Source organism: Puntigrus tetrazona, chromosome 20 (genome assembly GCF_018831695.1).
Source record: "Puntigrus tetrazona isolate hp1 chromosome 20, ASM1883169v1, whole genome shotgun sequence".
NCBI classification, from domain to species: Eukaryota; Metazoa; Chordata; class Actinopteri; order Cypriniformes; family Cyprinidae; genus Puntigrus; species Puntigrus tetrazona.
Genome location: NC_056718.1, coordinates 24,456,990 through 24,474,282, shown reverse-complemented (window position 1 = coordinate 24,474,282; position 17,293 = coordinate 24,456,990). Strand labels below are relative to the sequence as shown.

At 37.7% G+C, this 17,293-nt stretch overlaps 2 protein-coding genes across 2 annotated transcripts in view; both read right to left on the bottom strand.

The window, feature by feature from the left end:
• Positions 1-4,605, bottom strand: part of LOC122324917 — an 8,141-nt gene extending 3,536 nt beyond the window's left edge. The window contains exons 1-3 of the mRNA XM_043219687.1: positions 4,338-4,605; positions 2,327-2,923; positions 190-561 (exon numbers count right to left, since the gene is read on the bottom strand). Of these exons, the coding sequence (XP_043075622.1) occupies positions 190-561; positions 2,327-2,923; positions 4,338-4,492 (1,124 nt within the window). The 5' untranslated portion in view covers positions 4,493-4,605. The remainder of the gene's footprint in view (positions 1-189; positions 562-2,326; positions 2,924-4,337) is intronic.
• Positions 1-17,293, bottom strand: part of pals1b (protein associated with LIN7 1, MAGUK family member b) — a 25,323-nt gene extending 8,030 nt beyond the window's left edge. Inside the window, exons 1-11 of the mRNA XM_043220551.1 lie at positions 17,107-17,293; positions 15,607-15,872; positions 12,191-12,268; positions 9,062-9,187; positions 8,799-8,960; positions 8,262-8,339; positions 7,844-8,027; positions 7,401-7,469; positions 7,202-7,273; positions 5,743-5,910; positions 5,081-5,283 (exon numbers count right to left, since the gene is read on the bottom strand). Of these exons, the coding sequence (XP_043076486.1) occupies positions 5,081-5,283; positions 5,743-5,910; positions 7,202-7,273; positions 7,401-7,469; positions 7,844-8,027; positions 8,262-8,339; positions 8,799-8,960; positions 9,062-9,187; positions 12,191-12,268; positions 15,607-15,872; positions 17,107-17,293 (1,593 nt within the window). The remainder of the gene's footprint in view (positions 1-5,080; positions 5,284-5,742; positions 5,911-7,201; positions 7,274-7,400; positions 7,470-7,843; positions 8,028-8,261; positions 8,340-8,798; positions 8,961-9,061; positions 9,188-12,190; positions 12,269-15,606; positions 15,873-17,106) is intronic.

Sequence of the window (17,293 nt, the reverse complement as noted above, 5' to 3'; positions counted from 1 at the left end):
TCTTGAATATTTCTGAAATACCCCTTCAAGAAACTTCAAGGTGGTGTTGTTTAAAACAAGAGAGAAACCGTATCAGACACCAATTGTACAATGTACCACCAGACCTTTTTATTAGATGCAAAAATGTCTTCTGTGTTAATTAACTCGAATGACAAAAATCTGACATAAATGCAAGACTTCCTTACTCACTCTTCTTCCCACAGTTGGTCTTCCCTCCTAGAATCACTGATCTCGTCGCGGTCTCCATCGAGGCCGCCGTGGGCCCGAGGCCTGGCGGGTGCGGGATTTGGATCGGAGCTGTTTACGGCGGTCAACTGTTCATCGACGGCTGAGAAAACGGGCTGAGAGATGAGCACAGGATCAGAAGTGGCTATGGGGGCAAGTTCAGGCGGAGGACTAGGGCTAGTTTTGGAGCAGTGCTTCAAGGGTCTTTTTTCTGTCCGTGGAGGTGTTTTGGATCGAGGAGTCCTGCGTGAAAGCCGCTGCCTTTTTGCACTTGGTGATTCTGGAGGCTTTAGGCTGTCTTTCTTTGTAACAGGCCATTCTTCAACAGCTTCCACACTGCAACACAGACCAAAAAAAACACGCTTCATTATGCATGCATGTACGGGTGAGGTTTTTGTTCATGCTCTTAAAAGAAGTCTCTAACAAGGTTGCGTTTGTTTAGCAAAATTGAGATTGTGATCAAAGCTGAAATTTCAGCATCATTAGTCTGCAGTCTTCAATGTCACATGATTTTTTTCAGAAAGCACTCTAATATACTGGTTTGCTGCTCGAGTAACACAACATTATTTTACGTTTATGCAAATAAGAAATATTTTGTGGCATTATAAATGTTTATTTATTTATGATTTAACGCCATGCCAGCAACAATGGCTATAATAATGGCAAGATAAAACATCTGAATTTCACAATTAAACATACACCTCATTTCAAAACAACTACATAACCATTATATATATACACATATACATATACTTATATATACACATACATATACATATATACACATATATATATATATATATATATATATATATATATATATATATATATATATATATATATATATATATATATATATATATATACATATATATATATATATACATATATATATATACACATATATATATATATATATATATATATATATATATATATATATATATATATATATATATATATATATATATATACACATATATATATACACATATATATATATATATATATATATATATATATATATATATATATATATATATATATATATATATATACATATATATATATATATATATATACACATATATATACACACATACACATACATATATATATATACACATATATATATATATATATATATATATATATATATATATATATATATATATATATATATACACATATATATATATATATATATATATATATACATATATATATATATATATATATATATATATATATATATATATATATATATATATATATATATATATATATATATATATATATATATATATATATATATATATATATATATACACATATATATATATATATATATATATATATATATATATATATATATATATATATATATATATATATATATATACACATATATATATATATATATATATATATATATATATATATATATATATATATATATATATATATATATATATATATATATATATATATATATATATATATATATATATATATATATATATATATATATATATATATATATATATATATATATATATATATATATATATATATAAATACACATATATATATATAATATATATATATATTTAAACATATATATATATCATATATAATATAAAATATGATTTTTAAACTTGGTCATTCAATTAAAATATGTTTTTAAACATTTGCTTGTCCACATTTGCATTGTACTGTCACTTAATGAATTGTTTGTACTAGATGAACTGTGTCCACGTTTAATAAAATATTAATTTTAAAGAACAAAGAAGACAAAAGAGAGATGAAAAAAAATTTGTGAAACGTGTCCCGGGGGCCGGTTTCATAAAACGTGCTTACAACGAATTTGGGGGTATAAACTCGGGATTTCACATTTGCAACAAAAAAATTGTGATATATAATTTCACAAACGTATAAATACGAACTTCCAAATATAAACTTTTTTCTTAAGGACAGATTTCTTAGAAATTGCAAGATATAAACCTCTGAATTCTGACATAAATGCGTAATAAGAAAAAAATCCAAATAGTGAGATTTTTACATTATACTGTAAAGCAAATTATTGAATTATTTCACTCACTTGTCATCCCATGGCTCCTCTTCCTTCACCGGCCTGATCTCGTTGGTGTTGGCGTCCAACAGAAGCCCCGTTGACGTCGGGGTACAGATGAGCGTGGCTATCGGCGCTTGATGGGAGGCCGCCGTGGAATTGGGGCTGAGTTTAAAAGCGGAAGCGGGATTAGAGATGAGTATGGGTGCCGAACTAGGGTTCAGTTTAATGGAGGAGGCCGACGAGGAGGAGGACGAGGCATTGCTAAGCGTTATAGGAGTGAAATTAGAGCTTAGCGTGAAGGTGGATGCGGAATGAGGGCCGAATTTAATGGAGGAATTGGGGATCAGCGTGGCGTAAGGCGGGGGTTTAGGCACTATCGCGGGATACAGGCTGGGTTTGGAGAAGAGTTTGGCTTTAGACTTGTCTTTCGGTGGTCTGCCTCTCCGCCGAGGTAAGGAGATGGCCGGGGTGCTTTTCGGCGCCATCGCTGGTGCTGCTGGAGAGGGTTTCAGAGCATTTTTCGGTGGCCGTCCTCTCCGGCGCGGGAAGGACGACGAAGGCGAGGATGAGTTCCTCTTTAGCTTGGAGCGCCTGAGAGGCTCCCATTCTTCAGAAGAGTCAACACTGCAACAAATAACGAACGCACTTTACATGCTATCTTTTTACGGACTTCATACGTTAACTGTTATATCGCATTAAAGAGGTTTGGTGTTATTCAGCAAACTTAAGGGAAAGCAAAAACACAGGAATAAAGCTGATTTCATAAATGCAAATGATATTAATCATCTTTGATCGTGAAGCTCTGCACTGCTTTCATTTACACATAAAGAGCTCCAAAAATAAAGAGTTTGGTTCAATTGAAGAACTACATTCCCAAACTTTCAATGAGAATAGCTTATAACCTGGCTGTTGACAACATATCATTCAAATATTACAATATCACAATAATACACTTCTGTATTTCGTAACAATATTTTTTATTATTTTAGAGATATATAAATCACTTCATTTTCGGACAAATACTGCATGCCTGCAAAACAATCCCTGAAAACCCTTCACTTGCTGTAATAATTTTTTTTAATTCACAATTTTAATTTTTTTTTTTGTGCAGCCTCATCCGTCTCTCTGAAAGTCATAGGCTGTGTTCAAAAAAAAAGAAAAAAAGAAAGACATTATATATACTTGAATTTAAAAATGCTCTCCGTATTGCAATCATTTTAATTAACCAACAATTCCTGTTGGTTATCTTCACTTTGGCACGGGATGAAAGAGGTCGACCCTTGACTGCTTAATAATGCTATAATCATAACGATTAGCTGCAAGAAACATCTTTCTCCACTAAAAGCTGTGTATTTTTGTCAAACATGCTGTTACCATGGCAGGTTGCATAGCAACAGTACCTTACCAGCGTCAGACCCTTTTGAAGACTATAATTAATAGAGAAAATGACTGCTTTCTCCATGCATTGCGGACTTTATTGAGCACAGATGATCACTGCAGCCTTTCCCCAATTCTATATAGTTGACTGTATAACAACAGCAGTTTTTAACAGTTTTTCACAATTTGCAATGAGGTGCATCAAGGCACGTCCCTTTTTTTTTAGAATATCCAATAGCCTTTAGTTCATGTCAAATCTATAAACAATCGTTTTTAATATTTAGAGGACTGGACATTCTTATACATTTAATTGGGAAAAAAATAAGGATACGCCCCTGAGTGCAACATGACGTAATTCAGAGTTCACTGACGAGAAAAACAGTTCTGATGTAACTCTCTCTCTCTCTCTCTCTCTCTCTGTCTCTCTCTGTCTCTCTCTCGATAGATAGATAGCTATACAGATAGATGATTCAATTATTAACGTATTAGTTTTGATTATATGCAGTTATTTATACTATTTTTCACGCTATGCTTGATGTCTTGCATGCACTGTTTTCCTACCTAGCTTAAGTAATGCATCCTGCACTGAGCAACAAAAGCAATTATAATTTTTTTTTCACCCCACAACAGGTAAAAACGCTACACATGACGTCTTACTCACTCTTCTTCCCGCGGTTCCTCCTCCTCCGCCGAGTCGTCGAGCTCGTCGCTGTCTGACAGGGGTTTGTATCCAACCTCGGTATCGCAATCGTCTATGACGCACTCGATTTCATAAAACATTTGCCTCTTCGCGCCGACATCCTCCGCCGATGCCATTTCGAGCAGAAAAGACGAGGAAAGCTAAGCGCTGGCTCCTCGGACCGGGTTCAGACGCCGCAGAGCACGCGCGCAGGCTCACGGCGTTCAGAGCGTCCTCCGTAAGCCACGCCTCCCGTCGTTACGTGGGTACTATCGCGGCCTCTGATTGGAGCACGCTCTTGAGTGACGTGCTAACGACGGGCTGAGATCATCAATAGCGCGACGTGAAAAGCGGACCCTTTTATTTATATTAGAACCAAATATATAAATATACCTATTGGCCATTTCGTTTGATTTAATAATTAATAAAATTGTTTTGTTGTTGTTTTTTTTATAGTGCTGCACATTCTACAATTGTAGAATATAGTTGTGGAGCTCATCATATTTCCACAGCTGTTTTTATATGTTTTAATAAACAAATATATTCCTTTGTTATTTCATGTTTTGTCTGGTCATGCAATTTCATAATTGCACTCTGTTGTGGCATGTCGCCTGTTATTTACTTTACTGCTTTTTCTAATTAGCTTTTTTAAAAAAAAAAATATCACATAAAGCAAACCGATTCCATGCAAGTTGTATTTGTTAATTGCAATTACTCCATCTTACCCTAGGATGCAGACACAGCAAACAGATTTTTCCTGAGTTGACAACCTGTCTGACTGAATCTGTGTTTGTGCCGTATAGGTTCTGTTCAAACTCGCCCGATTCAATGAATTTCCCGGCAGCCAGGTCAGATTCAAAGCTCTGTCGTGACACAAAGTTGTATTCCCTGCCGTTGACCTCATGTGCACGGGGGTTTCGTGTGGTGTCTGTGAAACATGTTCAAAAATACATCAGAGTACTATACAAAACAGTAGGCTGTGTATCATCCAAGATGCATATGAGTTGGTTTCTTCATCAGATTTGAAGAAATGTTGCATTGCATCACTTGCTCAACAATAGATGCTATGCAGTGAATGGGTGCCGTCAGAATGAGAGTCCAAACTGATAAAAACATCACAATAATCATGAATAGTCATTGGTGAGCAAGTGATGCAATACTACATTTCTTCAAATACCCATTACAAACTATAAAATTTAGGAAAGCTGCTCATATAAGTATGATCTTACAACACTGCAACATAATGAGTCTTTTATCACAAATTATTTTAATATTGATGCAGCTCTCTATGTTTTGGATGCGAGCCATTATACCTCCTCCTGTAATTTGGCTTTCATGTTAAACAAGTTTAAGCCACCAAAGTTGTAAAAAAAAAGCATAATCTTACGTGGAATAGCACCGGCGAATCGGTCAGGCCCTAAAGAGAGCAGTCTTTGTCTCAGTTCATCATGTCCACTGTTAATTGGACCAATCATAGCGATGGGACGCTTGCGATTGGGCGGCTGGTGGTACAGGGCGACCTCTTCATAGGTTAGGATATCCTCGGTGTATTGCTCTAAACAGTTATAATTTATTCATTACTGATGAGTTTTTGCAAAATAGAAATTAGTCATTAGTCTAAACCAGGGCTATTGAACTCAGCTCATCATGTGTTTTCAGAGGAATTCCCAAACAATGAATATCTAAAACATGAGACAAAAGGTAAACACTGGATCACAAAAGCTAAAGGTAAACCTGTGTTCCTTTTCAGCATGCCTTCTGTTTTTAAATGCAAATTGCAACTCGGTGTGAGAATCACTTTCATTGTTATTTCTGACGACTCTCATATCCTCAGCGTTTAACCCACCAGAAACCATTCACACCTCAAACCCATCAGCTGAATCAAATTCACTATAAAACCAGTGAAGAAAACCCTATACTTGCATTGAAGCCATAACCAGTAAATTTCAGTGCATCATTTGGATGTGGACTATTACAATTACCACTACCACACCCTAGCAACCACATAGCAACACACTAGAAACCACTCAAAACACCATAGCAACCGCATAGTAACACTAGAAGCCACTCAGAACACCCAGCAAACACATAGCAACACACTAGAAACCACTCAAAACACCCTAGCAACCACATAGTAACACTAGAAGCCACTCAGAACACCCAGCAACCACATAGCAACACACTAGAAACCACTCAAAACACCATAGCAACCACATAGTAACACTAGAAGCCACTCAGAACACCCAGCAACACACTTGAAATGACTAAGAAAGAATTCCCTAAAAACTGCATAGAAACCACCAAGAACACCATAACAACTGCATAGCAACATTAGAAGCAGCTCGGAACACCCTAGCAATGTGCTGGAAACCACTAAAGCACCATAGCATCTGCATAACAACACTAGCGGCCACACCTTAGCAACTCCACAGAAACATTAAGAGCCGCTAAGAATACCCTAGAATCCCCATAGTGATGCAAGGAGCCAATCAGAACAACCCAACAACTGCACAGCAACAGAATAGAAACCACTAAAACTAGCAGCAACTCAGATTAACACAAAGAGCCACTCAGAACAACCTAGCAACCACATAACAACATTAGTAGCCACTAAGATCACCCTAGCAACCACTTAGCAACACTAGAAGCCACTCATAACACCATAGCAACACACTGGAAACCACTAAGAACACCTAGCAACTGCACTACAACAACACGGCAACCACTCCCAGCATTTTTGATGCACTAGAACTGATGACTAACAAGATAATATCAGGAACAATTAGTTCAATTAAGCATGAATTTCAGTTTTGATTTAATTTTTTACAAATTCCGCAGATACTCACCGATATTCTTACTAGGGTTGAACAAGAGTTTTTTCCGTTGCTTTTTGCCTTTCTTTGCACACCAAAGTTTCCCTGAGGAAAGAAGATCAGTGACACCAAACTTGTATGATCAACAGCAATGTCTTAAGTGTTTTGAGCATGATGACTTTTCTTTCTGACAGGAAGTTAGTGAGTTTCAGACAGATGCGGTTCTGCTCACCTTTATTCTCTTGATTTCTGTCTGTAATGGTTTTCTTCATGGCTTCTCTGTGCTGTTGGAAGCTCTTCCCTTAAAACAACCCAACAGATTATGACCACTGATTATCTTTTCTTACTGTTGTACTAGACATGTAACTACTAGTTAAAGAGAGACTGTATTATTTGCTCTAAAAAACACAAAACTGTCAGTTAAATAAATGAGACATGGGCAAAAGTATATCTCAGTACACTGGGCAATACCAAAAAGATGTTAATTATTTAGATTAATATAATTATAAATTAAAAATAAGAAAAAATAAGAAGAGCACACAACCTAATTGGTAAATAAAAAGTGTAAATTCATTGCAAATGCATTAATATCATTGTGTGTTGCCCTATTTTTCTATGGATTACATGCACTTTTCATGTGTTTTACTCAGCAGGCACTCTGTTAATTGTTCTAACCAGGTATAAGGCCAGCGAGGGGCTTCTGGTCCTCATTTCCGTCCCGGTACGCCTGCCACCAGTTGGGGTCGTCCTGGCTGGTGACGTGTAGGACGTCTCCCTTTTGGAAGGAGAGACCGAGCTCTCTGCATGGCACGTATGGGTCCTCAGATGGGTCATAGCTGAAGTTTGCCTTCACATGCATCTGTAAAGAAAGAGAATGATGAGATGAGGACAAAGCTCATATGTAATTATGCATTAAACCCTAATGAGCTGCTACCGAGCAAAAAATCTATTCAAAATAGCAGTTATCAAAGGTATCAGCCTCATATCTTAAATTTTTCACAAGTACACCAATTCATAAGGCAATTCCAGAATGAACAAGAAACCTGCTAGGGTTTGAAACAGAGTTAGCCTAGAAACACTGATGAAGTCATACCACAGTTGGTCGGTGAGGAGATATTTTGTTTTGAGAGTTTGGGATGAGGAGAAACGTGAGGGACCCATGCATGCAGGACTACAGGCAAACAAGAAGAACACAAATGTAACAGATTTTATTAAAAAAAATCCAATAGAATTATTTTTCAAGGTTAATTCAATTGTTCATAAGTGACAGTAAAGGCATTTATGATGACACAAAAGGTTTCTTTCACAAATGATACGAAGCAGCACAACTGTTTTCAACACTGATAATAATAAGAAATGTTTCATGTGCAGCAAATCACCATATTACAATGATTTCTGAAGGATCGTGTGAAACTGAACACTGGAGTAATGATGCTGATAATTCAGCTTTGATCACATAAATAAATAACATTTTAACATATATTCACATCGTAATAATATTTCACAATATTACAGTTTTTGCTGTATTTTAAATCAAGTCTTCATGAACATGAGATTTTTTTGTGAGCAGTGGTATACCTTATGTCAACAAATGACTTTTGTACTTTTGTATCCGGACTCTGTATCTCACCAGAATGTTGTGAACATCATTAACACTTTTTCCACGGACTGGAACGCTGTTGATCTCCAGGATTTCGTCTCCTTCGCTGAGCAGGTTGCTTTTCTCCGCCGTCCCGCCGCTCACCACCCGACTGATGATAACACGGTCATGTTCGTTTCGAACGGTCACACCCTAAACAATGTTAAGGTGTAGCGGTACAACAAACACATAATCAGAAACAATACTGCCCATAGACACTATGTATTATGTAGATGAATAACACAGACACTTACCAGAGGCATGTCACGAGTTTTCTCCAGGGAAACCAGTTTGGTGGTCTTTTCATCCTGGTCCACGGATTCAATAGTTTCGATTTCCAATTCTTGCTCGGCAATACAGTCATGAGCGTCCATCAGGGCCTGAGAAGTCATGAACATCAACCCTGGTGAATGGAGATGTCAGCATCGAATCTTCTGATTTGAGTGAATAAGAAATCCCAGAACACCTTTAACATCAGCAATATTCTATAAACCGCATGGAAAACAGAACACCCCTGCCACTGCACAGCAACAAAAACCCTCAGAACTTCAGCAACTGCGTAACAAACAATTTAGTAACTATATTGCAATCGACCAAAACGCCGTAGCAATTGCATAGCAACATTTTAAAACACTTAGAACACTAAGTGTTAGGACATAGCAGCACCCTTGGAATCACACAGCAACTCTTTAAAAAACACAGGAAACGCTCCATAGCAACTACCTAGCAACACCCTTGAAACAACCCTGAACACCATCGCATAGCAACAACTTAAAGAAATTATAAAAACTAAACAGCAACACCCTTGCAACAATCTACCATCTCCTTAGTAAACGCAGAATACGGCCTATAGCAACTACCTAGTAACACCCTTACAACCACCCTGAACACCACGGCAACGGCACTGCAACATGTTATACCATTCAGACCACCTTAGGTACTATATACCAAATACCCCAGCAATGCACTATATAGCAGCTACTAATAATGCCAGATAATGCATAGAAACAACCTTGCAACCAAATAGCAACTCCCTATCAAACACAGAGATCACCCTGCCAACTACCTAGCAATTACATTGTAACCACCATAGCAACCACATTTTAAAACATTTAGAACACCTAAGACATTGCATAGCAACCACATAGCAATGACCTAGCAACTCCATATCCCTAGCAATAGCCTAATGACCCAGAACTCCACAGCAACCCTACAGCAACATTTTAAAACACTTAGAACAACTGAACACCTGCATAGTAACACCCTAGCATTATACTGACAACAAGTTACATAAAATAACCGTATGCTTTGCAAGAAAAGCCCTGCTTTAAAATGTCGTTAAAACAAGCAAACTGTCAAAAATCTTTAGGCTGAGAAGCACCCAAACAAGTTCCCGCCCCTGTCACTTAACCCGGGAATCTGTCCCGGCCACAGGATTGGCGCTTTACCTCAGTGAAGGTGACAGGAGTCTCGTACCTCGCAATAATGACATCAGTTTCTGCCAAACGCGATGCACAGTTTAACCAGAACATAAACCTGATCCGCCATAATCTCCCACAGTGCTGTCAGTCACATCACCTCTTACCTCCTCATGCATTCATAACGTATGAAGAATAATAGAGCTGTTCTGATTCAAACAGCCGCTGCGTGTGGTGACAGAACGCAGCAGGAGGGCTGAATATCTGCGGGGAGGGGAATCATCTCTAAAGGCAGGTATCTGTTTCTAAGGCCGTTAATTGGATCTAACCTGTGGAGTGTACAAATAGACTCACAGAGAGGTTGTTTTCACGCCCTTGTTTTGGGCCTGTTAAGTATGCTTGTTAGAAAATAAGTTAAATATGGTTTTAGTCTGCCTTTTAAAGTATAGATAAGTGTTCTCTACATATGTGTGAGTGTTTGTCTTTGCAGGTAGATGCAGAGAGAATCTCTAGGAGGAAACCTTTCTTTGCTGTCAGCCTAATGTCCAGGGTATCTGATATACTGATAAACTACTTTCTTCAGTAAATTTTTCTTTAATTGATCTCATCTTTGACTCAGTCCTCGGGTCTGAAGTGTATATGCACCCAGTCCTCGGGTCTAAAGTGTATATTCCCCTACAATATCATCATGCATATTCCTGAAAACAAAATAAAATGGGTTTTTAAATGGGAGAAGAAATCCCACAGAGAACACAGAAAACACCCCACAGCAACTACAGCCTAGTAACACCCTTGCAACCAGGCAGAACACAATAGAAACTGCACAACAACATTTAAGAACACTTTAGAAATGACATAGCAACAGCCTAGCAACCACATACCAACTCCACAGAGGACACCCGAGCAACAGATTAGCAATGCTTGCAATCACTCAGGAGACCCTAGCAACTAGCAACATTTTAAAACACTTAAGACACATTAGAAACTGCATAGAAACACCCTACCAACCACTTATCAACTCCATATCAAACACAAAGAAGTACATAGCAACAGCCTAGCAACATTTACAACTGCATAGTAACATGCAATACCACTCAAAAAAGCTACTTAGAAGCACTCTAGGAGCCACTTGAATGCCATAGCAACCTCATTTTAAAACACCTAGAACACTTTATAAACTGCAAAGCAACTCCCTAGCAACCACCTACCAACTCCCAATCAAACAGAGAAGACCCTAGCAACAGCCTAGCAATGCTTGCAAAGACTAGAAATTGAGAAAGTGGATAGCAACATTATAAAGCACTTTAGAAACGGCATAGCAACACCCTAGAAACCACCTAGCGACTCCCTATCAAACACAGAGAACAAATACCTAGCAACACATGGTGCCAGAAACAATTTTTAGATTCAGAAAATGTAAAATTGAAGTTACAGAGTATAATTTCCCAGGTAGTAAAATTAGGTAATATAAAACGCTGTGGTGGCGTTGTTTTGCAATGTTTCTAAAACAACAAAATGTCCAGTTGTCTCATCAGAACTATTTTCATAAACGTTCTTAGAATCAGAAGAATGTCAATTCCGAGAATGCTGTTTTTAAAACGTGTTCTCTCAACATTATGAGAATGTTCCTCGAGTAAACATCACTTCAAAGACCTTACAGGAACTTTGATTTTCTCTCAACGTCAGAACAATGAACAGCAAATATTAATAAGGTTCTAAGAACGTTCCACAAACGTTGCTTTAAGAGCTTTTTGTGCCGACATGCATTTAACCATTAAAAACATTATTGAAAGTTGTGAGTATGTTCGCTGTTGGTTGGACTGATGCTTAAAAAAGTCCTCACTTTAAAGAATTTATACATTTCTGGTCATTTTCACATCAGCTTTTAAATGGGAGGATTTCCATTTCCCTATTGCTGGCGTCCAATCAATTGTCAGTAAAATATGCCGATTCCTGGTGATTTACCTGAAGGTGTGGCGACGTCAGCAGGCCTGTGAGCTCCGAGGCTGCAGTGTGTTTGCTGGACTGAAGGACATTCTCCACCTGAAGACCAAGAACAGCAGTCAACAACACAGCAACATCTAGACAAGCGTCACCGCGACTGCTGTTCATTAAAAATAACCCGATCAAAATACTTCTCCCTTGGATACCATGCACATATTTTATGCCCCAAAATGAAAATGTACCATCCAGGACGTAGATGAGATTGTTTCTCCATCCTAACAGATTGGGAAATAGGCAGAATTTCAACCATTGCACATGCTCTGCAGTGAATGGGTGCCGTCAGTATAAGAGTGCGAACAGCTGATAATAACATCACAATAGACGTCCAAAGTAATCCACACCACTCAAGTCCAGCAATTATTGTCTAGAGATCATTTTTATACTTAAAATTTCTATACCTTACAAAATACAAATACATAATCCATAATAACACTTTCTTCTGTGGAAAAAGGGAGAGAACCAGGCGAGAAATCGACACCTTTCTGAACAAATACGTGGGTGGATTTGGACGAATCCGTTTCTTACGCACAGCTTTTTACCTCACGAGACATTAACTGATGGACTGAAGCGGTGTGGATTATTGTGACGTTTTTATCGTCTGTTTGGACTCTCATTCTGACGGCACCCATTCACTGCAGAGCATCCATTACTAAACAATTGATGCAATGCTGCAAGTTTCCCAATCTTTTTGGATGAAGAAACAAACTCATCTACATCCTAGATGGCCTGAAAATGATTACAAATTTGAGTAGAATGAACACATTTTTATTTATGGGTGAATAAATTTTTCTAAGATGGAAGAAACATCTGCAACGATATGGTATTTAACATCCACATGGATATTTTGTATTTGTAGTGAAATATCCTGTTTCCCAAAGAGATGTGACATATGAAATAAAAAGACTTTGAGTACGTAATAAAACAGCTCACTAACACCTCTCTGCGTTGCATTAAACACCTAATCAGCACACACACATACAGTGACTCTACTAATCCATTAGATCTCATTCTGGCCTCCAGGATCTTGTCTTAGTATCTTGTCTCAGTCCATAAGCCACTGACGGATTACAAACCCAGCTTCATCCAGCTACATGCTTTGGCACAGGGCAGATCAACCAATTACCACGTCCTTATTAAGCACGCCAGACGCCTTTGCTCAAGTACAATGACTACAAATACCACAAAAAAGAACATATTCACATGCACATGCATTTTAAAGCGGAATATTTCAGAATACTACATCAAAATCGTAAAAAATTAAACCAGTTGCAAACTTTGCAACAGTATAACGTATAATTCCTTGAATACAGAAACATATAGATAACAATAACTAATAAAGAATTTGTTGAAAGATTTAATTTATTTCCTTAATATTTGGGAGCGATTTACATATCTGAATACTTTTAAGCATGCAGAGCTGTGTGCTATTGCTTCTGATACTTCTGATACTTCTCATTGCTTCTGATACTTCTGAGTACAACGGACAGAATAAGCGACTAAAAATGGCATAATTACTTGCTACTCTTACTATTTTTGAAACATCAATAGTATGCAAGTTTGCAGCATGCATGGAATAGCTGAATGACATCTGAGGACACCAACAGACATGTTTTACTAGACCTTCGATTTCCAGTTTGATTAAAATATACTGTTGATGGAAGGTTTTTTTCTAAAATGTTTCATCTAACATTTTTCAAAACATTTAGAGAACATTCCAAACTAACGTTTCTATGATGTTTGTAAAATAATTTGCATAAAAACATTTTTAAAACATTTGCAAAATGTTTTGAATGAGAACATTCGGAAGCAATGTTAGCATAACCTAATGTTACAGAATTAGAGAATTAAAAATATAAATATAATAATAATATTATATATATAGTTCATTAAAGGGGTCATATGATGTTGCTAAAAAGAGCATTATTTTGTGCGTCTGGTGTAATGCGATGTGTTTGTGTGGTTTAAGTAAAAAAAAACACATTATTTTCCACATACTGTACATTATTCTTACTCCTCTAAGCCCCGCCCTCTGAAAGGGGTCGATTTGTACATAGCTCATTGTTCGAAAAATGTGAGGAGTGCTCTGATTGGCCAGCTATCCAGTGCGTTGTGATTGGCCGAATACCTCAAGTGTTTATGATGCCTCGTCCCTGAGCTATGACACAAAAACATTAAAACGCATTACAAACGAGGCATTCGTTGCATCCAGCGGATGCAACTGATTATCATGACTTATTATCGCGCATTTTTACCCGTTGCATTGCATCGTGCCTCATAACCATCAACACCATGTCTGCATAGATTTGGGGAACTATGATGTCAATTTGTAGGTCAAAACCAGGAAGTGAGTTAGCAGTTTAGCACTTCCGCTTCCAACGTAACAAAGTCAATGTGTTTTCTAAATGGGAGTTTGGGTAAATAATGTCCGTGGTTCACACAAGCTCAAGATATTTTCATATTTTATTCTATGACATAAAACACACCAGCTACACCCCAATCATGATTTTGTTACATTTTTAGAAAAGAACGGTTGCTAAAAAGTCCAAATTTAATTTCTTATGGCCTAACAAAATTCTTATTACCCTAACAAAACCATAGCTGAAATGTGTTACTTTATTTACTAAAATAAGTTTGTGAGTTAACAGCGGCAGACAGGTAGAATTGCCCCATAGCCTCTGTACGCAGCTAGCATAGTTTTAGGAAATAGTCCTCCATAAATGCGCTGAACACACTGTAATATTTGTTTTGTACTGTTCTGTTGTTAATACATCTTAACCACTGAGCTGTGTCCACTTTCGAAAGCACAAAGAAAGTAGTTTCCCTTTCCAGCACTACAGCTAGAATAATAGCCCCGCCTTCTTTCTTTGACTAAACATTTGGGCGATGTTACGAAAACACGCCCCCACTTTGTGACGTCACAAAATGGGGGCGTGTTTAAACGAGCCGTTTTAGGTGTGCACTCCCAACTTTTATAAAGAACATCTCTTTATAGATTTTCTTTATGAGCTTCGGCTTTTTACCGAAACGTAAAGTTGAACATTTGCCTGATATTTTTTAAATGCTACTTCTTGCTTCGGAACGTTCAGAAAAAGTAACGTTTTTATAATATCAGAAACAAAAGAATGTTCCCTTACTGTTTGCATAATCGAAGCCCATTCAGATAATAATATTGTTATTTAAAAGAGCTTTCAAAGTGTTAACAGCTTCATGGATTGTATTTTTTTAATGTAATAGTTCACTTGGATTCACGTGTTACTACTCTTTTCAGGACATTCCTAAGTAACGTTCCTATAACGTCTGCAAAAAAAGGCACGAAATGTTCCTTTAACTTTTGTAGAATGCTGGGCGTCTGTAAGTGTTGTTCTGCGGAGCCGTACCTCGTCTCGGAGCTGCTGCGCGCGTGCGGTGAGCTGGAACGGAGGACGGAGGCGCCTGGCGCTCTGAGTCACGCTGCGGTGTGTGACGAACGCCTGCTGAAAGTCTGACTGCAGCAGCAGCTCCAGCAGCAGCTGAACGTCCCGCTGACTCTCAGCATCCGTCAGACACAGCCGCAGATGCCGCAGAGAGTCCAGCATGTCCTCCAGCTCTGACGGGAACAGCAGAAAAATGACCTCTGATTTAAAAGCTGCCTGAAAGGTTTCCACTGGACATGCAGGCCGCTTCAGTTATGATGTAAAAAAAAAAAAAAGATCTTGTCTAGTTGAGTCAAAGGAATGATGGCGATATATATATAAAAAGTACCATTGCTTTTTGGATGCGGTTTCCATGCACTTTTTGGCAAATGACCTTTCCAGTCATGTCTAACGGTTTATAACAGTTTCTCTGAGGGTCATTGAACTACTAGAGTTAATACAACTTTACTAGAACACTGCAAAAAAATGAAACGTAATATTTTCCTGTTTGCGAAACTAAATAAAAACTCTCGTCAGACCAACAAAATTACCCAAAATGTTACGAACACAGTTTGGACAAAACATTTCACCATGTTGAAACGTTAAGGTTATTGCATTATTGTTAGTTATTTGTTGTACTGTGATCTAAGAAGCTCATCTTTTCGACATTTGTTCATCGTGACCGTCTATGTGCTTCGTGTGTCTAGTTTTGAGGCATGGGCCGCGTAATTAAAATTTTTGGTCTTGCAAACAAAGACAGTGATGTCTGCTTATTAGACAAACCTATCCGTCTTGCAAGAAACTGAAAAAAACATCAGCGTTTAAGATAATAAAGCGTGTTAGCTGAACAAAAACGAGACGCGTGACTTCACTCAGGGACTTTAATTTTCAATTACGCCAACTATTCTACGTCAAAAACTGCACTCTTCGCTACCAAGGATTTTAAACGCGCAGCACATTGCTCAGTTTGCCCTTTCAGCCCACATTGTGAAGTGAAATATCAACATTTGTCGCTAGCAAACATGATCTTGTTAAGGGATACAAGTGCACTTCTTACAGGGACAATCCTCCTGAAGAACCCGAGGAACCCGAGGTTAAGAGTCTTCTCTTCGCGCTGCACGCGCTCTTCAACTTATCACTGCTGTTTAATTCAAATGTTAATATCAAATGCTCATCGAGGTGCTCAGTTTATTTGCTAAAAAAAATAATATTCTGAAATGTTACGTTTTAAAATGTGTTGTAAAATGCAATGCATTTCTGTGATCAAAGCTTGAAACGGTTTTGCCGTCGAATATATTTTCGTGGAAACCAACAAATTGACTTGAAATTGAAATCTTATGCAACGTTATACATGTTTTTAATGTCGCTTTTGATCAGTTTAATGGCTCCTCAAAACGTTTCATTTCATTCTTCTCTAATGAGCAGCTACTGAACGCCCAGCCCTGAGCGAGATGCTTTCTCAGATTGTTGGTCATTGCCTCTCACCTGTTGTATTTCTCTCCTCTGACTTGGCTTCTTCTACAACACCCATCCCGTCAAAAATGGCCTCGGTGCTGCTCCGTGCCGATGTGAGACCAAAGAAAGAGTTCAGATCACCGGCCTCTTCCTCGGGATCATCTTGGATGTTCTCGCTCTTGGCGGGACTGTCCAAGTCCATCTCATCCTCCGACAT